This window comes from Natator depressus, chromosome 3, assembly GCF_965152275.1.
Source record: "Natator depressus isolate rNatDep1 chromosome 3, rNatDep2.hap1, whole genome shotgun sequence".
NCBI lineage: Eukaryota > Metazoa > Chordata > Testudines > Cheloniidae > Natator > Natator depressus.
In genome coordinates, this window is record NC_134236.1 from 184,319,301 (window position 1) to 184,341,039 (window position 21,739).

The 21,739-nt window shown below is 40.6% G+C and overlaps 1 protein-coding gene across 3 annotated transcripts in view; it reads left to right on the forward strand.

Annotated features, from left to right (window-relative positions):
• EML6 (EMAP like 6) overlaps positions 1–21,739 on the forward strand; it is a 340,990-nt gene that overhangs the window by 132,806 nt on the left and 186,445 nt on the right. For all 3 annotated transcript variants that reach the window (XM_074949464.1, XM_074949465.1, XM_074949466.1), the window contains 5 exons: positions 752–1,008; positions 4,213–4,425; positions 10,927–11,094; positions 13,806–13,912; positions 21,240–21,358. In XM_074949464.1, coding sequence (XP_074805565.1) covers positions 752–1,008; positions 4,213–4,425; positions 10,927–11,094; positions 13,806–13,912; positions 21,240–21,358 — 864 coding nt within the window. The remainder of the gene's footprint in view (positions 1–751; positions 1,009–4,212; positions 4,426–10,926; positions 11,095–13,805; positions 13,913–21,239; positions 21,359–21,739) is intronic.

A 21,739-nucleotide genomic window follows, 5' to 3' on the forward strand; every position in this document is an offset into this window, starting at 1 on the left:
AGCACCCCAAGGTAAGGGGCACTGTGGTCCAAGTGGGATGCGGGGCCTGAAGTGGTAGAGATAAAGCGACTGCAGAGGGGCAGGTAAGGGCAGGGGAGAAACTGGCTACAGGAGGGTGCTCCTGAGCTGGATGAGCTAATTCCTGGACTGACCAGTAGGAGGTGCTGCGCCGGTGCATCAGCGCTGTTACACATGGTGGAGAACGTGGGCATGTGCAGTCCACCTCTGATACAAGGGGAATTGTGAGGACTGGGCAAGGTGTGCCAATATGGGGGGAAGGGATGATGGATCCCACCTATGTAGAGGGTTTTTTCACGGAGGGCTCTTATGCTGTCCCTGGCTAGACTCCAGCATCGGTGCCCCAGTGAAAGGGGACTGGTGAGCAGTGGTGAAGGCTAGAGACCCTGCTACAGGTGATCCAGGAGGGACAACGGGAGATGTATTGGGCCCTGCAGGAACAGATAGGGCAGCTGTTTGATCAGAGGGCCCTTGTAAGACTCCTGAGGAAGGAATCCAGGAAAGACCACAGAGAATGGTGGGAAAAGCCCGGCACCAAGGCCAGGAGGCCAGTGGTGGAGTACAGGACTTGTTATGCCTGCAGGAGGTGTGGACTTTTCAGAATGGAGGATTCTGACTTCTGAAGTCCAATTTTGCTTTTAGAAAGTGTTTAGTATGTCTGTCTTAATTTAAATATTTTTGGGTTTCATATTTACAAGTCCATAATTTATATGCTTGCTTTTGGTTCTTGCAGAGATATGACAGAGGTAGTTCATATTAAAGACCGAAAGGAAGTAATTCATGAAATGAAATTTTCACCAGATGGCTCTTATCTTGCTGTGGGTTCTAATGATGGCTTCGTGGATATCTATGCAGTTGCTCAACGATACAAGAAGATAGGAGAATGCAACAAGTCTTCTAGTTTTATTACTTATATTGACTGGTCTGTGGATAGTAAATTCTTGCAAACCAATGATGGTGCAGGAGAGCGACTGTTCTACAAGATGCCATGTAAGTTCAGAGAAGTTAGCTTTATGAACAAATAAGCTAGTTTGATGGTTTCTAAGAGGACAATACAATATGCGTATTCAAATTTTACATCTCAAAGCAGAAATACTTGTTTATTATTTACCTAAATATCTACTGTTTACTTATAAAATCAGATATATTTACCATTCATATTAATCTTTAGGGTTAGTAAAAAGAAATATCTTTCCAAATCTGTATTCATCTAATTGCACATTTCCCATAGTATTAGTTACATTATATACTGATCCACTAAAGAAATAAATTCTAGATCATCATGAATGTCTGAAAAAGCCACCCTTTGTTATACACTGGTTTAATTCCTTTCATATAATGCAGAATTCTGGAATTGGTGGTTAAACTAATTATTAAGAATGTAATTACTAGAAGATGGGAGAAACTTGTTTGGGTAAATGTCAAATGTATCCTTGAAATATAAACGTTTTCAAAATTCCATGATTATTAGTGGCACTCCAAAATGACACTGTTAAGGTTTGACAGGGCCACTGGAAATCATGAACACAGATCATGCCTGAAAGTCCTCAGCAGAAGACTGTAAATGTATGGGTAACAGCAGTTTGAAGAGCAGTACAGCCTAAAATGTAGTAATGAGTTTAGTGTTAGAAAGAGGGACCTAGAGGACAGTTAATTGTACCCAAGAGAGTAGCTAATTCACTTTAAACCTAAACTTGTCCACTCTTCCAATATTGATCTTATGTAGAATAAAAAACTGCTAATCATAAGAGCTGGTCAGAAAATGGAGTCCCATTCCCCACCATGCCCAGGTTTCCAGGATCTAGGATTCTGGCTGAGCATCACAGAGCCTGAGAGTCATGGGAACTCAGTCTTGAGACAGAGCTCTCAAGATATCCAGGCTCCAGGGCACAGCGTTGGGAACCTGCAGGTTCTGCGATGGAACCCCACACCACCAGGGGGGAACCCCACAGCAGGGAGCCTGGAAGCCATGACAACTGTGGCTCAAGCTGGGGCTTTCAGGATTATGGGCTTTCTGCTGCGGAACTGGGATCCTGGGAGACCTAAGCCTGGGGCAGTCTGCATGATATGGCTGCCCTGGATACGCAGACTCTGGGAGCCCAGGCAGCTGCTGACTACAATTGACATTCTTGTCCATTTCACTGCTGCTTGTTTCTCCCAAACTGGAAATCCTGAGTTTTAGCCAGATCTACTAATCATGAGAAAGTATGTAATGGTTTTGTGACATTGACAAAATAAAGATTCTGATGAGACTACTAAACTCATTTTCACTTGTGACCTTGGCCAGGATTTGAATCCAGATCACGAAAAGTGAAAAGCTAATGTATTGGCCTGCACCAAAATTTAGAATTTTAAAGATTCTTTATATTATTTATACATTTGAAAGGACAAGCACTTAATAAATTCTTTGGGGCTTGATCATATGAGTTTGTACAGTACCTAGCACAACAGGATCACAATCCTGAATGGATCCTCTGAGTGCTACCATAGTAAAAAGAATTAATTTTGTTTAAAGCTTAATAAGAAAGTGTCTAGATTAAAACTGCCTTTCAGATTTAGAAAAATATGATGAATAACAGGAAAAGATTTTGTTTTGGTTTAAAACATGTCTTCATCAAAATGAGCTTAAAAACTAGTTTAAAAATGATTACCTAAATCTCTCATGTTAAACTTTATTTAATTGTCATCACTGTGTTAACTTTAAAATGAACAAATCTTTAAAAAAATCAGTTTACGATCAGCATTCCTCTATTTCTCAAAGTTTGCATCACTTGAGGTTTCCATATCTGCATGTAGTATGCATATATCCTGGGGAGTAACAATTTGAAGGGTTTTTTGCTAATATTATATAAAATATTATACAGCGGAAAAAATGTTTACTTTAATAAATTATGGCACATTAACTAAATTAAGCTAAATTAAGCATTTAGATAACATAGTGATAGGCACTTTAGAATTGTTGATAGGTTTACATTTAGATTAAAATGTTTGGAATATTCTTCTGGACAAGAAATCCAGTGGGCTGTACATCCCTAATTGCTTTATAATCATTTTAGAATGAAAGCTAAAGATTTAGTCTATACTTAATAATTTTGAAGAAAAAAGAAATGTTACAATTAATAGATTTCAGATCATTTTTAATGTCTACTGTAGAGATGAGCTTGAACCAAAAACCCTGGATTTGACACCCCCAAGAATTAGACCCAGCTCTAATTTAGTGGAGTTTTAAAATTAGATTGCTTTCTTTTCATCTGACACCTCCTTATATGTTTAAAATGTAGCTAATGAATACTATCACATATGGTAAGGTTAACTTTGTTTCCCCTACAGAATTGGTATAGTCTTCTTGGGACAAGTCCGAAGTTCTTCATAACAATTCTTGAAATTATTCTTCAATGAAATTTGACTTCAAACATTACTCTGCTGATCAGCTCATGTTGTGTTGCTGATACAATCTTAATGCAATAGGATTACTTGCGATCATTGCAAATGAAACATGAATAAAAATGTTTGTCAGCTAATATTCTTTCCCCAATTATATTTGTTCTCCTAGTACATTCAAGACATTCAGAAATGCTGTTTACATAGGGAGCATTAAAGGTTACCATGAAGTAATAACATGCGTAATTAACTTAGAGGAAAGCTATTACCTATAGAAATGTCTTTGGTTAACCTGTAACTATACAATGACTCCTTTACATGAACAAATATTCTCATTTAATTGATCTTATATAATCCAATAAAGCAAACTCCTGTACCAGTTATAAAAGTGAAATTAATAAATGGAGGTAGATTTAGGATAGGATATTTTAGAACTTTAGTCCCCATTTCAAAATTTGAATGAGTACATATTATTTTATTAATTTTATAGCACCTAAAAGTGTTCTATTTATTTATGTGTATATGTAAGTTAGAGACATTTCTTTTGCTATAGAAGATGTGACTTTTTGAGTCAAAATGGTGTAAAATCAGGATCTAGATAATCTGTGTAAAGTGCTCAGATTCTACAGTGATGATCTAGGAAAAATCATAACCAGCTAGATCATATTTATTCAAAATAAAATAATCTTTCTTTGTTTCTTGACATAAAAATACTGAGCTCAGAAAGAACACACAACTAACTATAATGGAGAAAAGCATCTTTTTAATGGAAAGATAGTTGGTTAAACAGCGTATTAATTTGACTGTTTTCAGCTGGGAAGCATTTAACAAGCAAAGATGAGATCAAAGGAATTCACTGGGCCTCATGGACCTGTGTGATAGGGCCTGAAGTGAATGGAATTTGGCCAAAATATACCAACGTTACAGATGTCAACTCTGTGGATGGAAACTACAGCAGCTCAGTGCTCGTGTCTGGAGATGATTTTGGATTTGTTAAATTATTCAAATTTCCTTGCCTAAAGAAAGGTAAGACACACTTTTTTCTTCTCAGGAATTCAGTAATTAAACTGCCACTGAATGTATGTTATATTACACTGATATTATACTAATATAATTACTGGGATTTAATCTCCCCTTGATGCCCATTCAAAACTACCATTAATATTAATGAGAATGATGTGTACATATGAGAGAATATGTTCCACTGATTCTAAAATGATCATTCAGTCAATGCTTGTGATGTTTCAGTGGAGTGGGTATTGCCTTATGTAACACTTAATATAAGCAGATGTCAAATAAGGCTTGTCAAGGTTTCTTCCCCACACTGAACTCTGGGGTACAGATGTGAGGACCTGAATGAAAGACCCCCTAAGCTTATTTTTACTAGCTTAGGTTAAACTTTCCCAAGGAACAAACGTTGCCTTGTCCTTGAACAGTATGCTGCCACCACCAAGTGATTTAGGCGAAGAACAGGGAAAGGACCAATTGGAGTTCCTATTTCCCCAAAATATCCCCCCAAGCCCTTACTCCCTCTTTCCTGGGGAGGCTTGAAAATAAACAAGATGAGCACAAACCAGCCTTGGATTTTTAAGACCCAAAAAACCCAATCAGATTCTTAAAAATCAGAACTTTATTAGAAGAACAATAAAAGATAAGAGAACAACTCTGAAAGATCAGAATGGAAGATAATCTTACAGGCAGTCAGATTCAAAACATAGAGAATCCCTCTAGGCAAAACCTTAAGTTACAAAAAGACACAAAAACAGGAATACACATTTCCTCCAGCACAGCGAATTTACAAACCAAAACAAAGAAAACCTAATGCATTTTCTAGCTAGATTACTTACTAACTTTACAGGAGTTGGAGGGCTTGCATCCTTGATTGGTTCCCGGCAAAGTTATCACACAGACAGACAAAAGTCTTTTTCCCCCCCTTCAGATTTGAAAGTATCTTGTCCCCTCATTGGTCATTTTGGTTCAGGTGCCAGCGAGGTCACCTTAGCTTCTTAACCCTTTACAGGTGAAAGGATTTTGCCTCTGGCCAGGAGGTTACCTTTCCATTTATTTTTATGACAAGGCTATTCTAATCACTTTCCAGAGGAGTGTATTTCTTTTTCCCTGCATATTTTAGACCCTTGCCTTTTATTAAAATATTCCTATCTAACCATTCTGGAAAACATCCATTTGTTGCAATTGAGCAATTGTTATGATCATAGAATCTTTATAACTGTGTCCTATAAAAATCATCTCCTTACTAGCATAGTATATTCCTGTATTGATGAGTCAGACTGGGGCTTTCTCGAATGTTTGGATCCTGGTTCTTGAGAAACCAGTCAGCTCTGCAACAGACTTATGTTGGTACCCAGTCAGCTCTGCAACATACCTATATTGGTATAACTATGTCGTTCAGGGGTGTGAAAAAAAGGGCCTGAGCAATGTAATTATACCGACCTAACCTCCTGTGTAAATAGCACAATGTCCGCGGGACTGAATGGCTAGGCAGCAGTTCTGCAGAAAAGGACCTAGCGGTTACAGTGGACGAGAAGCTGGATATGAGTCAACAGAGTGCCATTGTTGCCATGAAGGCCAATGGCATTTTGGGATGTATAAGTAGGGGCATTGTCAACAGATCGAGGGTTGTGATCGTTCCCCTCTATTCGACATTGGTGAGGCCTCATCTGGAGTACTGTGTCCAGTTTTGGGGGCCAGACTACAAGAAGGAAGTGGAAAAATTGGAAAATGTCCAGCGGAGGGCAACAAAAATGATTAGGGGACTGGAATTCATGACTTATGAGGAGAGGCTGAGGGAACTGGGATTGTTTAGTCTGTTGAAGAGAAGAATGAGGGAGGATTTGATAGCTGCTTTCAACTACCTGAAAGGGGGTTCCAAAGAGGATGGATCTAGACTGTTCTCAGTGGTAGCAGATGATAGAACAAGGAGTAATAGTCTCAAGTTGCAGTGGGGGAGGTTTAGATTGGATATTAGGAAAAAGTTTTTCACTTGGAGGGTGGTGAAACACTGGAATGCATTACCTAGGGAGGTGGTGGAATCTCCTTCTCTTGAAGTTTTCAAGGTCAGGCTTGACAAAGCCCTGTCTGGGATGATTTAGTTGGGGATTGGTCCTGCTTTGAGCAGGGCGTTGGACTAGATGACCTCCTGAGGTCCCTTCCAACACTGATATTCTATGATTCTATGTACTTCATGTGCCTGAGACTCGAAGATTCATGTTAGTAGTGTTCATTGGTCTGTGTCTGTGCTGTTCCTGTCCTCTTGCACCAAATCAAGGGTAAAAGGGGCGGTGTGGACTGATTGTTTCTCCAATTCTTTTCTGCCACCACATGGCATGAGACAGAGCCTACAATGTCCAGAGATTTGATCCTTCTACTTGATTCTGTAAATATTATATGTATGAAGTTCTGTTAGATAGTTATTAGTTTACTCAATGTAGTTAGTTAGGACTTGGGAGTTTGCCTCCCTGCTCCTGATTTGGGGTTGGGAATATGGCTTGATCAGTGACGAGTGACTGTCAGAGGCGCCTGTACTGCCTCAGAGAAGTGCACATCTCCGTCAAGTGCAGTATGTGCTGCTCTTTCCCCAGGCAAACTTACCAGGTACAAAAATTCAAGCTGAAGAGACATCTGATAGAGTGTGCAATGAGGGCTCAGTCATATCCAGGCGAGGAGACTGCCCCTCCCTTGTTCTGGTCAGAAGCTTCAAAAAACATGCCTCCTAGCACCATTACTTTCGACACAGGGATGGGTAAGAATAGAACCAAGGACTCTTTTTCTCAGGGGAAGCATTCTCAAAAATCTAGAAAGGTGTGCCCCTTGAAGTCCACCTCTAAGGGGAGTGCTTCTTCCCCAACACTTTCTGTGTTGCGTGACTCTTTGCACCCTGTCCCAAAAGGTTCAGAAAATCTGAAGAGTCACTGCACCAATTTGCAGGCTCCAAAAACTAAAGGTGCTTCAGCTCCAGTACTATCTGCAACAGCTGGTCTGTCATCAGTAACGAACAAGGACTGACACTGTGAGCCTAGACTGGGTCAACCCCCAGTACCAGCAAAGGAAAAGCACAGAGATTCCCTTGAACCGATGGTACCTTCATGCTCACATAGTGAAGTGTTGGTTTCCAAGGGATTTCATAGAATCATAGAATATCAGGGTTGGAAGGGACCTCAGGAGGTCATCTAGTCCAACCTCCTGCTCAAAGCAGGACCAATCCTCAATTTTTGCCCCAGAACCCTAAATGGCCCCCTCAAGGATTGAACTCACAACCCTGGGTTTAGCAGACCAATGCTCAAACTACTGAGCTATCACTCCCGCCCTCTTCATACACTGGCTCTGTCAATATGGGGAGAAACTAACTGAGGAGAGGTATATGACAACAGAGTATCCTCCCAGATCTGCGGTCTCTCATCTTATTGGACCTGGTCCCGTCTTGGGAGGTTCTGACACCATCAGTCCATGAGCACTATAAAGGGAGAAGCTGGTCTCTGGTCTGTCTACCAATATAGGCATTGTGGCACCTACCATACTGCTGGCACCCCATTAGAATTGAACCCTACATTCTCCTTTTCAAGACAATCCAACACTGAGGAGGGACTGACATCTCTACCACAGAAGGTGAGCCCAGATAAAGGATTGAGAAGCTCCTGGGCTCCCCCACGACCTATGCTATGGGGACTACCTCAACTCATGTTGGATTTTTCTCACTGGCCTTACTAGGGATGTGGGACCCACACATGCAGTATTCAGAAGTGGTACAGTCCTGTCAAGAATCACACTATCCTCCAAGAGTCCAACCTGGCCTGCTCCATGAGCCTGTGGAGGAAGAAGAGCCAGATTCAGCAGTTCAGCTGGTTTTGCCAAGAATATCATCTTCGTCTCCTAAAACGGCAGTTGCCCCGGTCTCACCATCTCTGCTGGATGATCACAGCAGATTACAAAATGCAGTGCGTCATAAGGTGGTCATATCCTCTAGTGGCCAAAGTAGTGACATACTCCAACAACATGCGCAGCTATTCCTAAGAGGGCAGAAAAGAGGTACTTTGTTCCAAGTGAGGGAGCAGAATTTTTATTCATGCATATTGCCCTGAATTTCCTGGTTGTTCAGGCTGCTCCAGAAAGGAGTAGGCAACAAGACACCCCTTCAGATAAGAGGCTAAATGCTTGGACCTCCTAGGGAAAAAAGTGTTTACAGCTTCCAGTCTGCATTTCCAAATAGCCAGTTATCAGGCACTACTTGTGAAGTATGATTTCATCAACTACTGCAAGTTTTCGGAATTCAGAGACAAGTTCCTTCAGGAAGACAAAGTGCAATTCCAAGCCCTCCAACCTGCTGCCTGTTAATTTCATTTCGTGACCCCTAGTTCTTGAAGATAAACATCAATGACCTAGAGTTCACAGTTAATGTATCTGATGTGGTTTTCATAAATAAACTAGAAAGAACATGATCAGTCCTATCCCAGAGAGAAAAATCAACTTCTTCTGTCCTGGTGAAAGCAAAATTTCCTATCTCTGTGTGCACTGATCATTAAGGGAAAGATGAACAATAAGACTTGCATGGCAGAATTGTGGAATTAGCACCAGAAACATCCTCACTCATCAGGTTAGCAGGCTGGTGATTGACCTCTTTGTTTCGGGAAACAGCAGTACAGTGACCTGTAGCCTCTTCAGGAAAGGTCAAGATGTGATGTGGGGAATGACTTCTCACAAAGCTGGGCAATGTTTCTTCCATATGCCTTCCCGCCTTTTCCACTGCTTTCCAGGACTATACAAAAGAGTTACTTTTTATGCCTTTCTGACTGAAGAGGTCTGGACTCTTAGGCATGATTAACTTAGCATTGGACCTTTGGTTGTCTCTGTCTCACAGAGGAGGTCTGCTATTGCAAAATTCAGTCATCCCATATTGTAAAACCCAATCCTTATCCTGGTCCAGACAGGTTCAAAATGGATACTTGTGTGAAGTGATTTTCAAAAGAAGTCAATGAATAGAACTTATTCTACTTGCTGGTGCAAAGTCCATATTTTAACTAATATGTTAAGTATAGCCTTGACTTCCTCCAGGAGGTGTTAATGTGGCCTTAATAGGCAAAGAGGTTAAGCCTTTTTGGAATAATATCATCAGCATGTTCAAGAAAAGGAAGTTTTGTACAAATCCCAACATTAAATGCTTCCTTAGGGCACCAACCTTTATTCTGGTCCCACAAGCTCATAAATAAATACATCAGAACCTAAATTCCCTCTAAGCTGCGTGGTCAGGTGGCCACCCAGCAGGCTATCAAATGCTGGCACTTCAGGTGTCCCTCCCCACACTGCTGTGCTGCTCCTGCCCTCTGCCTTGGAGCCCCTGGCCAGCTGCTACCGGGAGGGGGAGGTGGGCACTGATGTCAGGGTGTCCCCCTTCCCCTGCCCCTGTACCCCATCTCCACAGTGCCGGGGGTGACATGACAGGGCTCAGGACAGGGCTCAGGATGGAGGGAGCTTGCTGGCAGCTGTTGCTGTGTCTGGACAAGCAGGCTTCAGACTGCTGAGTGCCAATCTACTTAAAAGGGCAGCGTACTTAAAGGGGCAGTGTGTGTGTCTCTCTCTGTCACACATTTGCACTGATGGCATGCAAAATCCAACCTCAGAAGATTATTTTATCTCAGAAAATACTGAACATACTGAGCTACTGTTCTCATTTTTGTTAGATAGCTCATCAGTAGTTTGGTGGTGATAGAGACTCTCTTCATCCTAGTTTTAAGAATAATTTCTACTCCATTTTCTGGTCAGAATTATACAGAGGGGACTGGGGAATGTTTTATAATTCCATCACTACTTTGTTTTGGTAAAGGACTTCTATTGTTGTTATACTCTGTCTGAAGTTTCATCCAGATTAGGAAGAGATCAAGATTAGATGGAGGTCACCTGACCTTGACCAGCTATATTGAGCTAAAAGTTGTTGACCTTGTGTGTACAGTAGAGTAAAGGCTGGGGTTAGGTAAAATTTGTTAGCTAATCCCAATTTCCTTTCTTAATCTAGACAGACCCTTAGAAGATATGTAAATGGTATCCCCTAAAACCAACTCCAGCACTGCCATGTTGCTGCCTACTTGCTCGTATTTCTTTTTTGCAGTCTAATCATTTCACCATTTCAACTCTGTCATACAGTTGCCTTGAGGGACCAAGCAAGAGTCTCAATAGCACAGCTGAACCTTGTGCTTTTTTATAATTGTACCACACTATGCTGTTACTTTGCTGATGATTTGGCTTTTTATTGTATTTTATTTCAGCATGAAATTTAAAAAAATAACCTCCTATCTTTGGGCCATATAATGAAACTGTTAGGATGGTGGAAGTTTGATTTGAAATGTTGGAAATTTGCAAGAGCATACAAGCCATGAGACAGATTTTTAATGTATGGTCCCATTAAAAAGAAAACAATTTATATGTACTGTCCTATCACCTTTTTTAAAAATTAACTATATAATTTGTTCATTCAGTGGCTATTTTCACTTTTAACAATTTTATTTTTATATATTTTAGGAGCTAAATTTAGAAAATATGCAGGCCACTCAGCACATGTAACTAATGTACGTTGGTCACATGATTTTCAGTGGGTGTTAAGTACAGGAGGTGCTGATCACTCTGTTTTTCAGTGGAGATTTATTCCAGAAAGTGTAACAAATGGAATCCTTGAAACAGCATCCCAAGGTAAAAATTACCATTTTCTGAAAATTTGCTTATGATGTTTATTTTGTTGTTTTTGTTTCATAAAAATCAAAGAAATATGTAGCACTGATGCAGAAGGTTGTGTTGGATGAAGAGAAAAATATTATTTTTCATATTAGTCTTTTGGAATAACACACATCCAGCTTGCACAGGGCCTTTTGCTTTCCTATAGATTAATGAGAGTTAATAGTCTAGTGTATATCCCAGGCAAAATCCACTCAAATAATCATGTAGCAGGATTCAGGGAATTTATCTGGGAAGATACCAGAGATATTTTTAACTCACATCAAATATAAGAAGCTTGTAAGAGGGAGAGATGTATGAAATCAGAGTCAGTTTTCAAATTTGAACACCTGAATTGTGTACACAAATCCTAATTGTGCATGAAAAAGGCAATTAGCTGTGTAAATGCCATTTTGTGTGTCTATCTGTAAATATGCATATGAACATGTGAGATTTGTGTGTTCAATTTAATGGCCATATTTGAAAATTGCACTTGTAATGTGCATTGTGCCTGTAATATTGAACAGAAGCATATAAATTACATAACGTCAACTGCTAAATATTGGATTTCCCTGCAGGAAATCTTTCACATTGTCTCAGGCCCTGCAGAAATTAACTGATTTTTTCCATGTGATATAACACATTATTTCAAGCAAGTAGAGGGATCACACATCATGCAATATTTCAGGATAACCATAAAATTTCTGCATGTCATCACTATAAAAGGTAGTTACAGATAATGTATAATCCCAGTTGAGTGAATTCCATTAATTATTATTAGGGCTGTCAAGCGATTAAAAAAATTAATCATGAGTAATTGTGCGATTAAAAAAATGAATCGCAATTAATCTCATTGTTAAACAATAATAGAAGACCATTTATTTAAATATTTTTGGAAGTTTTCTACATTTTCAAATATATTGATTTCAATTACAACAAAGAATACAAAGTGTAGAGTGCTCACTTTATATTTATTTTTGATTACAAGTATTTACCCTGTAAAAAAACAAAAGAAATAGTATTTTTCAATTCACCTAATACAAGTACTATAGTGCAATCTCTTCATCATGAAAGTTGAACTTAAAAATGTAGAATTATGTACAAAAAAACCTGCATTCAAAAATTAAACAATGTAAAATTTTAGAGCCTGCAAGTCCACTCAGCCCTACTTCTTGTTAAGCCAATTGCTCAGACAAACAAGTTTATTTACATTTGCAGGAGATAATGCTGTCCACTTCTTGTTTACAATGTCACCTGAAAGTGAGAACAGGCGTTCTCATGGCACAGTTGTAGCCGTCATTGCAAGATATTTACATGCCAGATGCGCTAAAAATTCATATGTCCTTTCATACTTCAACCACCATTCCAGGGGACATGTGTCCATGCTCATGACGGGCTCGATAACAATCCAAAGCAGTGCGGACTGATGCATGTTCATTTTCATTATCTTAGTCAGATGCCACCAGCAGAAGGTTGATTTTCTTTTTTGGTGGTTTGGGTTCTGTAGGTTCCGCATTTCAGTGTTGCTCTTTTAAGACTTCTGAAAGCATGCTCGACGCCTCATCCCTCTCAGATTTTGGAAGGCACTTCAGATTCTTAAACCTTGGGTTGAGTGCTGTAGCTATCTTTAGAAATCTCACATTGGCACCTTCTTTGCATTTTGTGAAATCTGCAGAGAAAGTGTTCTTAAAATTAACAACATATGCTGGGTCATCATCCGACCCTTCTATAACATGTAATATATGGCAGAATGCGGGTAAAACAGAGCTGGGGACATGAAGTTCTCCCCCAAGGAGTTCAGTCACAAATTTAATTAACGCATTATTTTTTAACGAGCGTCATCACCTTGGAAGCATGTCCTCTGGAATGGTGGCCGAAGCATGAAGGGGCATACGAATGTTTAGCATATCTGGCACGTAAATACCTTGCAATGCTGGCTACAAAAGTGCCATGCAAATGCCTGTTCTCACTTTCTGGTGACATTCTAAATAAGAAGTGGGCAGTATTATCTCCTGTAATTGTAAACATACTTGTTTGTCTTAGCAATTGGCTGAACAAGAAGTAGGACTGAGTGGACTTGTAGGGTCTGAAGTTTTACATTGTTTTGTTTTTTGAGTGCAGTTATGTAGCAAAAAAATTCTACATTTGTAAGTTGGACTTTCACGAGGAAGAAATTGCACTACAGTACTTGTATTCGGTGAACTGAAAAATACTGTTTCTTTTGTTTATCATTTTTACAGTGCAAATATTTGTAATAAAAAATAATATAGACTTTGATTTCAATTAAAAGACAGAATATAATATATATAAAAATGTAGAAAAACATCCAAAATATTTAAAACATTTCAATTGGTATCCTATTGTTTAACAGTGCGATTAAAACTGTGATTAATCGTGATTAATTTTTTTTTAGTTAATCGTGTGAGTTAACTGTGATTAGTCGACAGCCCTAATCATTATTCAGGGTTTTACAATAGAGACCTTGGCATTGAAGTGGGAGAATTATCTGTCTTTACCTTTGCGATACAAAACCAGAAATGTTCACCAAGTCCATAGAATGTTTGCAAACACTTTAAAGCTTCTGAAGGTTTTGCATTAATTCCTGGTAGTCTAAAAAATTGTGAAAATGTGACATAATATTCTGTTCTGACTAGATAATAACTCTTACATGTGGATTGATTTTTATGCAGAGGGAGGTATTGAGTCATACAGTGAAGAATCAGATTCTGATTTATCTGATGTGCCAGAGCTAGATTCAGATATTGAGCAGGAAGCTCAAATCAACTATGATCGCCAAGTGAGTAAAAATGAATATACAGATGTAAACTCAGCTGCCTAATAATCCACTATAACTTTTCAGTAAAGCCAGTTAAAATAAAGTTGCAGCAAATTCATCTGTCTACTTCGAGAAAAAATATTTTGACAATATTTAGGCTGGTTATGCAACCAATATACAAAATAAAAGCAGTGTGTACTTTAGCTACAGACGAGTATTTGAAGAGCGTTTAAGAAAAAGTGCCTATATGTACAAAAGCCTTATACTAGTATGATAGATATGTCCTTTTATTATCATGCCCATCAGCTTCAATGAAGTTTCACCCAGCCTGTATTATAATATATCACACATAAAAAGTACTTTAAAAGAACACTATTAAAGTTTCAAAATCAAGAACTCAGAAGTATGGAAATGACAGAATTAAGGATGCTGTGCATCTTGGGATGAATTAGGGTGGTATAATAAAAGTGGCTGTTGTCTGTAGGACCTTGCCTCATTTGCTGCAGAAATTGGAAGGTGTGTGTTGAATGAGGTAGGGGATTAGCAGGAAGAAAAAGAAAGCTCTGATGGTCAAGGCAGTTAAATGCTGCTGTCTTGGAAAATTGGATTTTATCCCTGACTTTGCCACAGAATTCTGTGTGATGCTGAGCAAGTCATTTAAATCAGGCTTTTTAGAAGTAGTCATTAATTGTGTGTTCCTCATTTTCTGGGAGTTTGACTTGATATCCTGGGGTCTGATTTGCAGAAGGTCTGATTTGGGGTTTGATTCACAGCTGCAACTGAAGTCAATGATGAACTCCGCTTTGAACATAAAAAATGCTAACTAATAATGGTAGTTATTCTGAAAAATCACATACTCCCTGTCTCACGTTGGTCATCCAAATTAGTGGATACTTTGAACTTACTCTCTGTGCCGCAGCTCCCTACAGTAAAATGGGATAATGCCACCTCCTCATCTCACAGAGGTGTTGTGAACATAAATTAATGAATGTTTGTGAAGCATTCAGATACTATTGAGACAAGCACCCATAGAAAGGGACATGAGGAAATTAATAATTCTTTGTTCAGAGTGTAGGTAAATGAGGCCTAGGGTCACACACTGAACAAAACAAAATATTGGATAGCTGCTTATTAAGTGAGCAATGTCCAGCCTGTGCCCTAACTGAGGCAGGGGTCCTGTGGAAAAATAGTGTATCATCATGTAATTAAAGACTGTATCATAATGGCACAAGGGGGCCAAATTAAGCTTCCACATGTTGGGGAAGCACTGACTCTGAAAAAGATTTGGGGTCAGTGGTGGCTACGCAGCTGAACATGACCTCCCAATGTGATGCTGTGGCCAAAAAAGCTAATCCTGGGATGCATAAACAGGGAAATCTCAAGTAGGAGTAGGGAGGTTATTTTACCTCAGTATTTGGACTGGTGTGACTGCTGCAGGAATACTGAGTCCAGTTCTGGTGCCCACAATTCAAGAAGGATGTTGATAAATTGGAGAGGGTTCAGAGAAGAGCCACAAGTATGATTAAAGGATTAGAAAACATGCCTTATAAGTGATAGACACAAAGAGCTCAATCTATTTAATTTAACAAAGACAGTAAGGGGTGATTTGATCATCATCTATAAGTATCTACACAGGGAACAAATATTTAATAATGGGCTGTTCAGTCTAGCAGAGAAAGGTATGACACAATCCAATGGCTGGAAGTTAAAGCTAGACAAATTTAGACTGGAAATGAAATGTAAATTTTTGACAGAGTAATTAACCATTGGAACAATTTACCAATAGTCATGGTGGTGTGTTCATCACTGATAATTTTTGAATCAGGATTGGGCATTTTTCTAACAAATATATTATTGGAATTATTGTGGGCAAGTTCAATGGTCCGTGTAATACTGGAGGTCAGACTAGATGATCACAATGGTTCCTTCCCGCCTTGAAATCTATGAATCTAGGAACATCAGGAATGAAATCAGGAAGGCCAAATCACACCTGGAGTTGCAGCTAGCAAGAGATGTTAAGAGTAACAAGAAGGGTTTCTTCAGGTATGATAGCAACAAGAAGAAAGTCAAGGAAAGTTTGGGCCCCTTACTGAATGAGGGAGGCAACCTAGTGACAGAGGATGTGGAAAAAGCTAATGTACTCAGTGCTTTTTTTGCCTCTGTCTTCACGAATAAGGTCAGCTCCCAGACTACTACACTGGGCAGCACAGCATAGGGAGGAGGTGACCAGCCCTCTGTGGAGAAAGAAGTGGTTTGGGACTATTTAGAAAAGCTGGACGAGCACAAGTCCATGGGGCTGGATGCGCTGCATCCGAGAGTGCTAAAGGAGTTGGCGGATGTGATTGCAGAGCCATTGGCCATTATCTTTGAAAACTCATGGCGATCGGGGGAAGTCCCGGATGACTGGAAAAAGGCTAATGTAGTGCCCATCTTTAAAAAAGGGAAGGAGGAGGATCCTGGGAACTACAGGCCAGTCAGCCTCACCTCAGTCCCTGGAAAAATCATGGAGCAGGTCCTCAAGGAATCAATTCTGAAGCACTTAGAGGAGAGGAAAGTGATCAGGAACAGTCAGCATGGATTCACCAAGGGCAAGTCATGCCTGACTAATCTAATTGCCTTCTATGATGAGATAACTGGCTCTGTGAATGAGGGGAAAGTGGTGGACATGTTGTTGCTTGACTTTAGCAAACCTTTTGACACGGTCTCCCACAGTATTCTGGCCAGTAAGTTAAAGAAATATGGGCTGGATGAATGGACTATAAGGTGGATAGAAAGTTGGCTAGATTGTCGGGCTCAACAGGTAGTGATCAATGGCTCCATGTCTAGTTGGCAGCTGATATCAAGTGGAGTGGCCCAAGGGTCGGTCCTGGGACCGGTTTTGTTCAATATCTTCATAAATGATCTGGAGGATGGTGTGGATTGCACCCTCAGCAAGTTTGCAGATGACACTAAACTGGGAGGAGAGGTAGATACTCTGGAGGGTAGGGATAGGATACAGAGGGTCCTAGAGAAATTAGAGGATTGGGCCAAAAGAAATCTGATGAGGTTCAACAAGGAGAAGTGCAGGGTCCTGCACTTAGGACGGAAGAATCCCATGCACTGCTACAGACTAGGGACCGAATGGCTCGGCAGCATTTCTGCAGAAAAGGACTTAGGGGTTACAGTGGACGAGAAGCTGGGTATGAGTCAACAGTGTGCCCTTGTTGCCAAGAAGGCTAACGGCATTTTGGGCTGTATAAGTAGGAGCATTGCCAGCAGATGGAGGGACGTGATCGTTCCTCTCTATTCGGCATTGGTGAGGCCTCATCTGGAGTACTGTGTCCAGTTTTGGGCCCCGCACTACAAGAAGGATGTGGAAAAATTGGAAAGAGTCCAGCGGAGGGCAACAAAAATGATTAGGGGACTGGAATTCATGACTTATGAGGAGAGGCTGAGGGAACTGGGATTGTTTAGTCTGCTGAAGAGAAGAATGAGGGGGGATTTGATAGCTGCTTTCAACTACCTGAAAGGGGGTTCCAAAGAGGATGGATCTGGACTGTTCTCAGTGGTAGCAGATGATAGCATGAAGAGTAATGGTCTCAAGTTGCAGTGGGGGAGGTTTAGATTGGATATTAGGAAAAACTTTTTCACTCGGAGGGTGGTGAAAGACTGGAATGCGTTACCTAGGGAGGTGGTGAAATCTCCTTCCTTAGAAGTTTTTAAGGTCAGGCTTGACAAAGCCCTGTCTGGGATGATTTATTTGGGGATTGGTCCTGCTTTGAGCAGGGGGTTGGACTAGATGACCTCCTGAGGTCCCTTCCCTGATATTGTATGATTCTATGATCAATTCTGGCAATTCCTAACTTCTGAGAGCTTGAGTTTACAACCTTAATAATGGTCTTTTAATTTAGTTTTTTGTGTGTAATTGTCTATGTTTTTAAAAAGCAAACTGAAGGAACAGAAATTCAATCATGTGGCATCATATTGACACACATGGGTCATCAGCAGGATTGGAACCTTAAGATCCACTGCACTGATCTCTGAGCTAGTGGAGTAACTGATAGCAACAGTAGGTTACTGTCCTCTATGTCAATTAGCACTAGAGGGTGTTTAAACACACATCTTGCCTGTGGGTTTCACAGGTGTTTGCTAACAGCAGACGAATGGTGAGACTCAGTAATCTTGGGTTCTATTCAAGGCTTTAGAGGGGAGTGTGCTCTAGTGGGCACAAACTCTTCTGCCCATTCCTCTCCAGCTTAACCCATTCTGTCCTATCCCTTCCAACATGTCTCTGTCCCAGTTGTCTCTTTCCCACTCTTAAGACTTCTCATCTCAGTTCCATTCTTTTTGCCTACCCAGTCTCCTCTTCCGGGCTTAGTCTCCTAACCCCCCCCATACTCCCAGTGTCCTTGCCAAACCCAGTTCCCCACTCCTGGCTCCTTGTCCACTCTGTCTGTCCCATTCCTCCCTGCCCACCCCCCAACACTGGCTCCCTGTCTCCCTCCCTGGGATCCTTATTCAATTTTAGTCCTCCCTTCTTACTCCTCACCCTGCTGCTTGCCCCAGTCTCCTCACTCTGTGGCAACTTGTCCCAATCTTTTTGCCTGTCCAGTCCTAGTTCCTCCCCCACACCCTCCTGCTCCTTGTCAGATCTTCTCTCCTGCCCCCGTTCACCCCCCACTGATTTCTAGTCCCAGTCACAGATCCTTGTCCAATCTCAGTGTCGTCCCCTGCCGCCAGCTGCTCCCAGTCCTCCACATGTCTCACTAGCTTCCAGGCTCCTTGCTCAACCAGCCTCCTCTCCCTCCCTGTTCCCAGTTTTAGTTACCCTGCCCTGCCAGTCCCAGTCTCCTTGCCCAGCCAATCTTAATTCCCCCCACACATACCACCAACTCCCAGTAACACTTTCTCTCCCTTCCCCCTTCATCCCCAGTCTCACCAGACTTCTTTCCCCAATGTACTCCTTTCTTCCCTTCTCTGGTCCATCTTTTGTCCCCTCTGCATTTGAATCAGATGGCTTCCTCCTTCACACTGTCTGAGTTCCAGCATGGGATTGGGAAGGGTGTCATTGACAGTGCAGGAGAGACAGGCTCCGTACTCTCACTTCCAGTATCCAGCCCCATTCTGACTCACAGCAGCTGGGATCAGCCATTACAGTGAAAGTCCAGCTTCATACTTGTAGTCCTGTGTTGGAGCCACTGTGAGGGGATGAAGCATGCTAGATGTGAGGACAGAAAATTTGGATATTTTAGAACTGAGAGATGTGAGAAGCTCGAGCATGTTCAATGTGGACAGAAAATTTGGATATTTTAGCTGCTAAAGTTGAAAAAGTCTCTACTGAGCATGTGTGAACAGTGATTTTTCAAAGGCTTGTAGCTTGGCGAAATATTGGCAGATTTTCAGATGGATGGTAAAGGGCATATCCCTGAAACAAATGCCAGATTTCAAGTCCTTGCTCCAAATCATGGATGATAAAGATATTCAAAGAAAAGGTTGCCAGAATTACTTTATTATAAGTAAGAGTGCATTTTTCACTAGCCTCATTAGTGGAAACAACTGAACAGTTTTGGCTGAAATTAGAGATAGACTAGAATTTTCAAAAGTGCCTAGTCCCATTTTCAGACGTGACTTATCTTCTTACTTTTCACTTTTGAAGATGGAACTTAGGCTCCTAAATTACTTTGGCACTTTTGAAAATGTTACCTATAATATTTTATGTTTCATTGTTAGTGTAACGGTGTGGCTTGCCCCATGCACTGGAGAGCCTGGGGCTAAACCAAACTGATTACAAAATGAGCCCCACCTGAGGGAAATCAGACAGTTTCCCATATCAAGCAGAAAGTGGCTGCAGTAAAGCGGGCGAGCTGGGCTTAAGTGGTGATAAAGCTTGGCTGGGGAAAGAGATGGAGGAAGAGCCAGAGCAAGAAGTAAAGCTTTCTAGGCAGGGAGGTCTGGCAGAGACCCTAACTAAAGCAGGGAGGAGACAGAGAGACCCAGAGGGGAACTGAAAAGATTGGATAGGAAGCAGCCCAGACAGAACTGCAGCACAGGTAAAGGAACAGACCTATTTATTCAGTACATGGCCTTAAGTCGAAACCCAGAGGGTGGAACTGGGTTCACCTACAAAGGGGGCATACAAATCCTTCGCAAGGATTATTGAGCCTAGGATGGGGGGCCTACAGACTATGCCTTGAAGATAGGCAGATGATTAGCCCCAGAGAGGATGGAAGAATTTTGTTTATGTTAAAGACATTTTGGGACTCTTTGTCTGGACAGTTGTGACCCTGAAAGGGGTGGACTTAAGATGGTGACCCAGCTAAAGGGCCAAGTTACTGGAAGAGAAGCCACCACAGTGCCCGAGCAACTGTTGGCAGGGTGGTACTAGAGTAGCAAGAGAATTGCTATGCCACGTCTGGCTAGCAGGGAGGCCCTAGTAGTGAGTGGACTTATTTACAGGTGGCATCCTTTAAAAGTTTTTGAAGATGGTGTTTGAAACCAGATGAAAACAGTGTGTGAACAGTACAGTGTATGCTAGTGACAGGCAAAATGTCTAGAGTTTGTGTTTGTATACTCACCAAAATTTCAGATGCTTATCTGAACCTCTGTATGGTAACATTTCCAGATCAGACATTCTTATGACGTTTTCAGTACCCGTGGGGTCAGGGGTGCTAAAAATTAGGTCATAATTTCAAATGTAGGTCAGAATTAGTGTGGAAATAGCTTTTGTTGCAAGAGATTTTGGTACTCCATTGCCAGCTAAAACCAAGAAATGAAGAGATGTACAAAAAAAAGAAATAATTTAAAGCTATATTTCAGCCTCGTGGTGAATTTAATTGATGTCACAACCTCTAAGTGGCGTCAAACAGCTCTAGGAGTTCCACAATGTTTCAACATCTCTATCTGATTTACATGTATAATATTTTGTATCTCTGGTATATATATTAAGACTGTAATTCCATCTCAGGATTCTGGTGACATTTGCAAATCACTTAAGTAATGTGCTTATTGTATATGTCACCAGAACTTATTGATGGAATTATTTCATTATTATATACAGGTTTGAGTATATGTATTAAGTTGAAAAAAGAAATTTAGAGTATCAGTATTAAAAATCCTGTTCACAAAGTAGTATGTGATACATGAAACTTCTTGAATAGCAATGACCTTTCCCTGACCTTCCATTAATACCACTAGTGGGGATCCTCCTCCTCTCTTTAGGGCAGGGATCATGACTTCTTCTGTCTTGTACATTGTTGAGCACACTGACATACAACTAATATTTTTCATTATTATTATTTAAGGAACTGGTCAGTGTGTATTTATATTCAATTCACTTGAGATGTATAATTAAGTGTAACTTATTCTTTAGGTTTACAAAGAAGATCTACCTCAGTTGAAACAACAAAGTAAAGAGAAAAACCATTCAGTGCCCTTCCTTAAAAGAGAGAGAGCTCCTGAGGACAGCTTAAAACTGCAGTTTGTACATGGGTATTGTAACTACTAAGTAAAGGTTCTTGGACTTCTCTTTTGAAAGCCAAAATTTCCATTGAATAACACAGTGCTTAAATAGACACTCTTAAACACCCCTTGATTAACTTGAGGTAAAGTATTTGATGTAACATTTTCCACTGCTTACCCACAGGTAAATTACTGCGCCTACTGGTATTGTGGTAAAAATGGGAATATCACCTATACATTTCTCTTCCTTTCAGTTGTGATTGTTAGGGAGGAGGATATAAAGAGGTACCAATGTACCTAAGTAATAACCAAGCATTACCTTTTTTTTAAGATCACGTTTTCAACTCAGAGTTGACTTTCCTTGGTATTTCCTGGAGCAGTCATTAGGTCCATTGGCTATGGTTGTTGTAA